Source organism: Saimiri boliviensis, chromosome 1, assembly GCF_048565385.1.
Source record: "Saimiri boliviensis isolate mSaiBol1 chromosome 1, mSaiBol1.pri, whole genome shotgun sequence".
NCBI classification, from domain to species: domain Eukaryota; kingdom Metazoa; phylum Chordata; class Mammalia; order Primates; family Cebidae; genus Saimiri; species Saimiri boliviensis.
Window position 1 is genome coordinate 299,264,269 of NC_133449.1, and position 10,816 is coordinate 299,275,084.

Below are 10,816 nucleotides of genomic sequence, written 5' to 3' on the forward strand. Positions count from 1 at the left end.
GGGGGCGGGGCGGCTGGGAAGGAGGAGGAGAGACAGAGGGCGAAGCCAGCGCGAGGACAGAGAGAAGCGGAGGAGGCTAGAGACGGAGTCGGCGACAGGCTGGAGAATTCTGGACTGTCGGGACCCCAGCGCGCGAGAGAAGCTTCGGGAAGCACGTCGGAGGCGGGGCATCTGTGGGAGGAGGGCAAGTTTTCCGGAGCAGCGAAGGAAGCCAGGAGGGACGAGTTAGCCGTGGCGAGAGCTCGCAGACACCGGGAGCCAAAAACTGGGCAGCTAAGTAAGCAAGAGCCGGTTAGGTGAAAACGAGATCCTAGAATGAGAAAAAGAAAAAAGGAAGGAAGGAAGAAAAGAAGGAAGGAAGGAAGGGAAAGGAAAGAAAGCAAAAGAAAAGGACACGCTCGCGTGGGGTCCCGGATTCAGGCGCTCGGAGCACCCCGAGCGGGGCCCTCCCAGCCATCCCAGCCCTCAGTGGCCTCCGCCCCGAGTCCCTGAAGTGCGGCCCGCGTGGCTACCCGGGGATCTCCCAGGCCTCGCGGGCCCATTTGAAAACCTCCAGAGGCCTCGCACATTCTTCCAGGACCGGGGCTGCGGGGACCCCTCAGTCTACCACGGAGGCTCCTCTGCGAGTGTCTTCCAGGAGAACATTTAGGCGTCAGGAGCGTCTTTGAAAGCCTAGAAATGCCGGTTGCGCGTGAAATCCAGTCCCACCTATTCACAGAATGCTAGACGCGTAAACGACCTTTGAAGGACATGCGCGTTCCATGTCAACTTAAATTTTGTTCAATTTATAGCAACGTATTTGTTTTCAAAGAAAAGAAAAAATGCTTAGCCAAGCTTCTCGAGTCTGCGGTCCGCTGTACCTGCCTCGCTCTGTCTCTCCACAAACACTGGGGGATCCCTGGAGCGGGAGGGCCGGAGACCGTAAATACGGTAGCCATGAGATTCGATACAGTGAAACTACTTGTATTTCAAGTGTTACTTCATTCAAGGAAACCCACATAAAATGTGTCTATTTAATGTTAATTTATAAAAAAGTTGGACACATCCCGGAATGGTAACTGTTTTTCCCCCCAAACACCAGAGCTCATAAGGAACCACAATGAGAAAGGATCCGGAGCCGGTTAGGTTTTATTGAAATGCCTGGACGCGTTTTTTTTTTTTTTTTTTTTCTAGTTTCCCTAATTAAGCCGCCGTGGGAGGAGGTGGGTCGCGCCCATCGTTGGTGGGACTCCGGCCGACAGGCACGGGCCACAGCGCCCCCTCGCCGCCCGCGCGCACGTCTCCGGGCCTGCGCCGCCTCCTTCGGTCCCCGCGACACCGAGGACGTCCCCGCTCCTGGCGAGCGCCGCGGCCTTCTCAGCCGGCCGCGTGCCGGGGGAGACACCCGAGCCTCTGGGCCAGCACTTCTTCGCGATCGGCCTCGCAGGAAATCCACGCTCGTGGAGACCTGCATGTCCACGTGGACTTGCTCTAAATTCTTTGGCTGCTGCAGGGAAAAGAAAGAAAAATAGAGCAGTGTTAACTTTTCCCCGCCCTCTAGAGCACACCTGGGGAACGGGGCAGGATCCACCAGGAACCTGAAACTACCACGGCCTGGGTCACTGAGGCCAGGAGTCGCGTTTTCAAAGCAGTTACTCGGTTTCCCCTGCGTGCCTGCTCATTCCCTCTCCAAAGCTGCAGGAACCAAGTGCCAGACCCTCTCCAGCGACCCCACAGGCCTGATCACCCGACTTGCCCTTGAGCAAAACAGCCCGGGCCCTCCTCTCTGGGAGCCGCGGCCTTGCGGCCCGCGTGGCCAGGAGACCCAGTCCGGGCTGAGCCAGCCACCCTCGCAGGCGGCCTCGCAGGGACCGCCGCGCCAGGACTCCAGGCTGGCAGCATGTTTTCTCCTGATTGATTTTTTTTAGAACGACCAAGCCAACTTTAACTTAAAAAAAGGAAAAATGGTGTTTTTTTTTTTTTTCTTTAAAATCAGGGAGCTTTAAAGCAAAACGGAGTTTATATATTCCAATAACAATGACGAGTGTAAGTTTTTAATGTCTCTGCGTAGGCATTTTAATTTGCTACAGTCACTACCAATAAAAACGGCCTGTAGTAAGAGTCGACTGTTTAATAGTGCAAGGTAGACGGTTTTTATTAGTAACAGGCAGCAGCGGTATGGAAAATTTAGATTTTAGTGGAGGAGTATAATTGCTGGGGGGAAAATACACATGGACGGGAAGAGGCCATCTTCAAACTCCCAGCACTGAGCTAAGGAGCGGGGAAGGGCAGGCTGCGTTTCTGGAGATGCACCCTGGGTGAGGCGATGCCCTCCCCGCCACTGCACGTGTCTGATTACATATTTAATTGATGTCAGAATCGACTGTATCCAGAGCAGACACTCCACCTCCAAACCGAGGATGTTTTTGTAATAACTGGCTGTTTTCTCTTCTGCCCCTGGCAGAGGTCAGGCCCAGGGGGGTCAAGGGAGGGGAGGGAAGATGAGCCCCAAATGCTAATGAAACCACAGCGGGAACGCTCTTTAGAAATGGAAATACTCTAGGCCTGTTCTCCCTGGTGATAAAAATTACACCCGATTTTTTTTTTTTTTTTCACTTAAACTGATCTGATCGGAAGGGAACCCTAACGGCTGCCATCTGATCAGTCAGTGTTCGTGTTTTCTATCCAGCATGTGGCCTCTCATTTACCCCTCTTCCTGGAGGAATTCCCTCCCAGGAAGCGCAAAAACTGCCGCAGATTGTCGCAGGCTTGCCCAACTCGGCTGCTTTTTCTCCGTTTTTCAACTCTATTGTAATTAATTAAAAATCTCTGCCCTGAACTGAATTAGGATGTCCCACGTGCAACCGCAGCAAGGTTGAAATCCCCTGCTGGGTCGTTATAGGAGCCCTGGCCTGTGTGAAGCGGGGTGTCTGTGGGTGGGGGAGTGGTGGTCGAGTGCGTGTGTGTGTGTGTGTGTGTGTGTTGAGATGCCATGGGGAGGATGCCTGGAGGATGGGGGTGTGGTTTGTAGGAAGAGTGGTGGGGGAGCAGTGTGGACGGAGGGGTGGGTCGGATAACTGGTAGGGGGCGAGTGGCTCGGCAGCTCCTGGCCGGAAGGGTAATGTGCCTGGACCGAGCCCCGGGGGAGCGTCCTCGTGCTTGCCTGCCAGCTCAGGAGGAGCCCTCCTCAAGTCCAGCACTGCTATTTGCAACTGCTTCCCTTGCAGCTGGGGAAAGACAGCCTGATGCCCTGTTTCTCTTGCGCCCGGGACCAGGTTGGCAACCCGAGCTCCGCTTCCCCCGCGCCGCTGCAGCTGCACCACGGGAAGGCCGAACCAAGCGCCGCGTCCTGAGATCGCCGGGACCGCTCGGCAGGTGGCGGGGCCAGCGGGGGTGCCGGAGTCGACTGCAGGCCCTCGCTGAGGCCCGCCCCAGGCCAAGGCGCTCTCTCGCCTCCACCGCACCCACCCCTTCCGAGGGTAGAGGCACCTGTTGGGTGGATGCTCCCAACGGGCCAGCAGACATCTGACACTTTCACATCCCCCTGAGCGCCCCCAACAGGTGACCATTCGGACTGGGCAGCCAGACACCCTCTGCGGCCATCCCCGAGTGGAAAAGGGGTGGGGAAGCGTGATGGGGAGCGGGCTCTAGAGAGTTGGGGTCCTAGGGACCCTCGCCAACCGCCTGGTCTCTGAGCCCCACTAGGCACCCGCCCCAACCCCCGCCGCACCTGAGCTACCTGTGATGCCCACTGCACCGGCGGCGCCAGCCTCTGCTCCTATCCGTTCCCGAGGTGGCGGGGAGGCTTCAGGTCCCGCCATAGGCGGTTTGTCCAGTAACAATCATCCCCCCAGTGTTCTGACAACACAAATCAGAAAGATGAGTCAACTTAGAAAAACGAAATAAAACAAAATTCTTTAGGGTACAGCGTCTTCTTAGGCGAAGCCCTGGCGGCGTTCCCAACAGTGGAAAGTCGTAACGTTCAGGGCCCCGAGATTTGCACTGCAATTTAGGGGCAGAAAGCTCACCTTACGGCCCTCCTGGCAGATCGCCACTAAGGCGCCCCGGATCCGGGTCCATGCTGGGCGGAGCTGGCTGCAAGGGGCCGGCGACCAGACGCGAGGCCACGCGGGGAGCCTCGGGCCGGGAGTCAGAGCAGGTCCAGGACGGTGGAAGAGAAAGCCGCGCGCACACCGCCCCAAGGAGGACCCCCAGCCGCGGGCGCCACCGTCCTGACCTCCCCACTTCCCTACGACTTCCGGATTGGACTTAGCGGTCCGACCTCCTCCAGCTGCACAGCAGGGAGGCCGTGAATCCCCCCTGTGGACCCGGCCTGGCCCCACCGCGGGCGGCCTCTGTCCGGTCCGAGCGGGTCGACAGGGGGTGGGGGGCGGGGTAGTGGCTGGAAGGGGCGGGGGCCGGGAGGCGGTGGAGACCGTGGCCTGGGACCGTGGGAGCCGGCCGGAGAGGGGTAGGGGACGTGGCTCCCAGGGCGTGGGAGTGGGTGGGGTGGGCACCGGGGGACGCAGAGCGGCAGGGCTGGGCTGCAGGGCTGCGGGCCGCGAGCTGGGGCCGGAGCTGCCAGAGAGGCGGCTGCGCCACAAAAGCCTGCCGGTCCCTCCCGCAGCCCGCCTCCGTCTCCTCCGCCCTCCCCCGCCTCCCTCCCCGCTCTCTGCCCCTCCCCCGGCCGCGGCCCGAAGGCTGGAGCGGGCGGAGCAGGGGAGGGGCGGGCCCCCGAATATGCAGATGAGCGCATGACGGACAGCTCCGCGTTCCAATGTCCCTCGGAAACTCGAGCGCTCCTTCCTCAACTCCTCACTCCCGAGTCCAGACTCCCCCAAACCCCGACCGCCGGCCTGGCGCGCGGCTGCGCCCACCGGCTCCGCGCTGCCGCTGCCGCCGCCGCCGCCGCCGCTGCCCCGCCGCCACCCCGGCCCGCGGGCCGCCCAGGCTAGTGCCCGGGCCGGCCTGCATCGGCCCGCCGTCCGGGTGCCCGCCGCCGCGCCGCGCCCCAGCCGGGCGTGGATGGAGGGCGCCGCGCGCCCTGCCCGCTGCTTGGCGTGACGCGGGCCCGGCGCCCCGCGCCCACCATGTCCTACCCGCAGGGCTACCTGTACCAGGCGCCCGGCTCGCTGGCGCTGTACTCGTGCCCGGCCTACGGCGCATCGGCTCTTGCGGCGCCGCGCAGCGAGGAGCTGGCGCGCTCGGCGTCGGGCTCCGCGTTCAGTCCCTACCCGGGTTCGGCGGCCTTCACCGCGCAGGCGGCCACCGGCTTCGGCACCCCCCTGCAGTACTCGGCCGACGCTGCCGCCGCCGCCGCGGGCTTCCCGTCCTACATGGTAACAGGGCGCGGGAGGGACGGGGGACTCCGGAGCGCGCGGACCCGGACCCGGGGCGCGGGCGGAGCGGGACCGGGGTTCGGCGGGCGGAGGCCGCGGGGAATGTGGAGTGGGCCGCGGCTCCAGAGTCGACCGCTCGGTCTGCCGCCCCACAGGCTGAACCGGGCCCCGGGTGGTGGAGGGCGCGGCCGGCGGGGATGTCCCCGAGCCCGGCCGGGACCCGCGCCCCGGCCGCTAGTCCCCTCGGCTCCCCAGCTCATTTTCTCCGAGATCCTGGGAAGTGCGTCTCCGCCGGGGCCCGGGGTCCGGCGCGGTTTGTCCCTGGTTCGCACGCCGCAGCCCGGGGAGGCGTTGGGAGCGGGCGGTGTGCTCCCCGGATTGGTGTGGGGCTCAAGGGTCCGCGCCACTGCGGCCTCTGGGCCGACGGCCGGGCAGTTAGCGTTCACTCGCGAGGCTCGGGGCGGCAGGGGTCAGAGCTGGGCCAGGGAGCCAAGTCTCCAGCTGCGGCTCGCGAGTCCGGTCCGAGGCGCCCGGGTTTCGGCCTTAATCTGTCCGGCCGACCACGCTTTCAAAAATCGAGCATGCGCCCTGCCGCCGTCCCGGCCGCCGGAGTTCTCCGTGCACTGAGCGCAGCTCCTGCTCCGGCGACCCGGGGGCGGCCCGCAAGCCTCTGGGTTCCCGAGTTGGGCCGGGCCCTGGCCGCGGCGAAGCACGTCGCGGGCTGTTGAGGCCATTACGGCGTTGTGGCCACTGCCGGTCCTAGGCGGAATTCCTGGGCAGCGACCGAGAGGCTGGGGCCTTGGAGAAGGCTGCAACTGTCTCGAATTTAAACGTTAAAGGATGAATTAAAATGCTAATTACGGCGTATTTGAAGAATTCGAAACGGTGACTGGCTTCTGAGTTGCAAATTGGATTTGCCCAGCTTTAGAGCAGTGAATAGTGAAGTGGGGGCTCCGGGGTGCTTTTTTAACCATGTAAGGGCGGGGAAGAGTGAGTCGGGGGAGGCAGCGGCACTCCAAGCCTCAGCAGAAATTTAGATATCAAGGAGCTACCTGTGGGCCTGTGTGCGCGCACGTGCGAGGGTTTGTGTACATCGCCACGCGCGGCTCTGGAACGCGTAAGGGAAGGTGGGTCATTTTAGGAAAGTGACAGAGTTCAAAAATTCGAGAATAAAACTGCGGCGCTTTCTGTGGTGAACTATTCCCGAATCACACGGCGCTTTTCCTACTGTTTGACCGAGGGAAGCAGCTCCAGAGCCAGAAACTCGCGGGAGAATGGCAGCCGTTGGGCGGTTGGAGAGGTGGCATCCTGCGGCTGGTTGCCCGCGGAGTATCCGCACACCCCATTCACAGGCTGTTGTTGGTTCCAGGGCGCGCCCTACGACGCGCACACCACCGGCATGACTGGCGCCATCAGCTACCACCCGTACGGCAGCGCGGCCTACCCGTACCAGCTCAACGACCCCGCGTACCGCAAGAACGCCACGCGGGACGCCACGGCCACGCTCAAGGCCTGGCTCAACGAGCACCGCAAGAACCCCTACCCCACCAAGGGCGAGAAGATCATGCTGGCCATCATCACCAAGATGACCCTCACGCAGGTCTCCACCTGGTTCGCCAACGCGCGCCGGCGCCTCAAGAAGGAGAACAAGATGACCTGGGCCCCGAGGAACAAAAGCGAGGATGAGGACGAGGACGAGGGCGACGCGGCCAGAAGCAAGGACGAGAGTCCCGACAAGGCGCAGGAGGGCACCGAGACCTCGGCGGAGGACGAAGGTGAGCAAAGTCTAGGGGCGCTTTCTTTCCAGGCGGGGCGCAGAGCTGAGGTCAGGAGGACTCTGCCCGCCAGGTGCCCCAGGCCCGGCCCAGAGCCCCGGCCGCCCCACGTTGCTCCGGGGTCAGCGGGATCGGAGCGAGCGATTCCTTGGGCCCATCTTCCTGCGGAGGTCAGGCTCCCCGTCTCCCGTGGCCGGGCTGGGGCGAGGTGAGGGGTGGCGTGGGGAGGGCCCAGTGCCGCAGGACGTGGCGGGGTGGTGGTCCAGGGCCTGCGCCGTCCCCGCGTGCCCCAGACCGTGCCCGCGCCCCCGCAGGGATCAGCCTGCACGTCGACTCGCTCACGGATCACTCGTGCTCCGCCGAGTCGGACGGGGAGAAGCTTCCGTGCCGCGCCGGGGACCCCCTGTGCGAATCGGGCTCGGAGTGCAAGGACAAGTACGACGACCTGGAGGACGACGAGGACGACGAGGAGGAGGGCGAGCGGGGCCTGGCGCCGCCCAAGCCCGTGACCTCGTCGCCGCTGACCGGCTTGGAGGCGCCGCTGCTGAGCCCCCCGCCGGAGGCCGCACCCCGCGGTGGCGGCAAGACGCCCCTGGGCAGCCGGACGTCTCCGGGCGCGCCGCCCCCCGCCAGCAAGCCCAAGCTCTGGTCGCTGGCCGAGATCGCCACGTCGGACCTCAAGCAGCCGAGCCTGGGCCCGGGCTGCGCGCCGCCGGGGCTGCCCGCGGCCGCCGCGCCGGCCTCGTCCGGGGCGCCGCCGGGAGGCTCGCCCTACCCCGCCTCGCCGCTGCTGGGCCGCCCGCTCTACTACACGTCGCCCTTCTACGGCAACTACACAAACTACGGGAACTTGAACGCGGCGCTGCAGGGCCAGGGTCTCCTGCGCTACAGCTCCGCGGCCGCGGCCCCCGGCGAGGCGCTGCACGGCGCGCCCAAGGCGGCCAGCGACGCGGGCAAGGCGGGCGCGCACCCGCTCGAGTCCCACTACCGGCCCCCGGGCGGCGGCTACGAGCCCAAGAAAGGTAGGCAGCCCGCGGCGGGGGGCGCCCGGGGAGGGAGGGAGAGCCGGCCCCAGCCCGGGGGAGGCGGGGCGCCCGGGAGACCCGGGGGAGGGTTCGGGAAGAACACCCAGGGGGCCGCCCCGGGACCCAGAATTAGCTGAGTGAGGGCAGAGGGCGAGAAGGAATCCAGGGAAGGCGGGGGCCTCCTTTGAGACGTGCCCTGCTCTTATTTGTTTTTACTTCATTTACTGTTATTTTAACTATTATTATCGTAGCTGTCTTAGTTTCCGCGAAATGCAAATGACAGCGTGTCGCCCTAATGACTGAGTCTAAGCCGGGTGTGTCTGGGTGTCTTGTTTGTTAAGGAATCAGAGTTGAATCCGCTTTTCTGCAGTTGGCTAGAAGCAAACAGAACGTTTCAGTTACTCTTAGAGGCGTTTTGTTTTCAAAAGAGAGAATCAGAAACGTTTTTGTTCCGGAAAGAAAACCGTTTTGGGTTTTTGGTTTTTGTCTTCCCCCCGATCTATGTGGACTCTGTTGCTCCTAGGTGAGGCTACCTGAAAGAGGAGTTCAAGGGGGAAGTTAGGAGCTGGGAAACATCACCAAAAGTCCTCTCGGCGGGCGGCCCTGGAGGCAGTCGGTTTCCCAAACTGCTGTTCGCCTGGGAGTGGAGGAGGGTGGGTGCTCCGTGGTCTGTGCAGCCAGCAGGCTGTGGGGTCGGTCCTGACGAACTGCCCACTCCCCTGACAGATGCCAGCGAGGGCTGCACGGTGGTTGGCGGGGGCGTCCAGCCCTACCTATAGAAGGCCGAGCACAGCAATGCAAGTAAGTGGGCACCCTGGTGCTCTCCAGACCCTCTGGAGCCTCCCAGCACCAAGTTGCTTAATGTGTTTTTCTTGCTTCTGGTCATGGGGTTGGAAGACAGCATTTCAATCTTGTCCAGTCTTTTCTTTCCTTAAGGGGAAAACTATTTTTTCTGTTGTATAGATTCCCTTCTTTCGGCACAAGTTCTGTCACTGCTTTACCTAGGGAAGGAAAAACGTGTGTGTGTGTGTGTGTGTGTGTGTGTGTGTGTAATATGTATATGTATATGTATAGTACATGTATGTATATATATATTACACACTACTGTTGTTTTCTGAAAAAAATAGATTATTAAAATCTGGGCACTTGTATGCAGTTTAGAGCCATTTTTTACTATGCTAGACACATAATAGACACATACTTTGATGAGCTTGGGCTACCAAAACTTGGAGTAGCAGAAACCTTTATTGGTGATGTTTGCAAAGTAAGACTGAAGAGACACAAGGCGTCCTAGTCTTTTATCAGCCCTGCCCAGCCTCCCCTTCACCCATGCCCAACGGCCAAGGCTCTGACATTCTCCCGGGGCTCACAGCAGTATCTCAAAACACAGGTTGTTTTGCAAGGAGTCAGAATTACCAATCATAGATCCTGAAGATAAGAAAGAGGTGAAACCACTTCAGATCAACTCATTTTTATAATGGTGTTGGTGTGGAACTGAAAGATTGGGGATGATTTAGTTTTTCCCTTGGTCCACAGGTAGGTGTCACAATTGCTTTGAAAAAAAAAAAAAAAAAAAAAAATCAGCAGGCCATTCTCTCTTCCCAAGCTCATAAATTTACAGATACAACAAACAGATGTCTAAATCCAGACCACATCTTGTGCCACTGTAAAAGAGAAGGATCCACACAGCACTATCAACCCACAGACTCTAACAGTCGGAACAGACTATTTTGGACATACGTGAATTTGTTGGCATAGTATAGCTTCCCTGATGTATGTGTGACTTTTGAAAACAATCTGTTTTTCTCAGGATATCTTGAATTGATCACTTCATTGCCACGGTATATATTCTATAGGTGTGATAGGATTTACTGTAAAGTTTATTTGTAAAAGATGTACACAGTAGAAATAAAACGTGATTGAAGAACTTGAGTACTTCAGAAGTGGAAACAAATTTGATATTTATTTTTATAATGATATAAAGCTTCTAGTAATTTATGCAAGTTGTATTGCAATGGAATCTAAACTTTTTGTAAATAAATTCTGCCTGGTTTTTATTTGAACATTGCTGGTTATACAATCTTTGTTGGTTGTTTAACACGAATTCTTTACTAATTTATATCTTAAATTGTAAATAAAAACAGACTAGTCTACAATAATATGGTGTTTGGGGCTGATTTTTCTTAGAAGAATGATTTGGGGTGGAGCCCTAGTGATAATCTCCAGGTGATCTGACCTCATGTTTTTAATGAAAAGCTGTGTGAAATAACTCTCCTTTCTCTCCTGATCATTGGAAAAAAAAAAAAAAAAAAAATGGCAGATGGAAGAGAAGTACTCAATCGGGAGAAGTGTGGCGCTAGATGATTTTTGTCAATGTATTGCAAAAAGATAAGATTCTTGTGCCCTGAGTATGCTGATTACTTGTTAGTGTAAATTTTTAAAACTTGGCAAAATAAAATGATCTGACATTCTATGCATTTTATATTCATTTCTGATGCTGGCTTCTTGAACCTCCTCATAAACCAAACTGGAGAATAATATTGATAATGGAGAGTCATACCTCCCACCAATAAATTACCGATAGAAATAATTGTTGTTTGAAAGCCCGAGTTATCCAAATTAGCCTAATTATTCAGATTTATGGAAGGATTTCTTAACTCTCCTATTCCTATAATGCACATTAAACCCAGAGTGAAGA

The 10,816-nt window shown here is 58.6% G+C and overlaps 2 protein-coding genes across 4 annotated transcripts; one reads left to right on the top strand and one right to left on the bottom strand.

Annotated features, from left to right (window-relative positions):
• Positions 1 to 1,513: 1,513 nt before the first annotated feature.
• On the bottom strand, positions 1,514 to 5,071 carry IRX2-DT (IRX2 divergent transcript). Its single transcript, XM_039468540.2, is given in 5 exon segments — positions 1,514 to 3,206; positions 3,719 to 3,852; positions 4,009 to 4,228; positions 4,323 to 4,930; positions 5,023 to 5,071. Coding segments are annotated over 5 exon segments (1,419 nt in total). The 3' UTR covers positions 1,514 to 2,798.
• IRX2 (iroquois homeobox 2) lies at positions 4,768 to 10,591 on the top strand. Of its 3 annotated transcripts, none has more exons than XM_074387368.1 (5): positions 4,768 to 5,318; positions 6,688 to 7,093; positions 7,408 to 8,115; positions 8,845 to 8,919; positions 9,655 to 10,591. In XM_074387368.1, exons 1-4 carry the CDS (start codon positions 5,070 to 5,072, stop codon positions 8,895 to 8,897), a joined length of 1,416 nt encoding a protein of 471 aa, XP_074243469.1. In that variant the 5' UTR covers positions 4,768 to 5,069; the 3' UTR covers positions 8,898 to 8,919; positions 9,655 to 10,591. The 3 variants fall into 3 exon arrangements, with proteins under 3 accessions (XP_074243469.1, XP_039327261.1, XP_039327256.1); XM_039471327.2 differs by having other exon boundaries at positions 9,725 to 10,591; XM_039471322.2 differs by having other exon boundaries at positions 8,845 to 10,591.
• Positions 10,592 to 10,816: the final 225 nt, after the last annotated feature.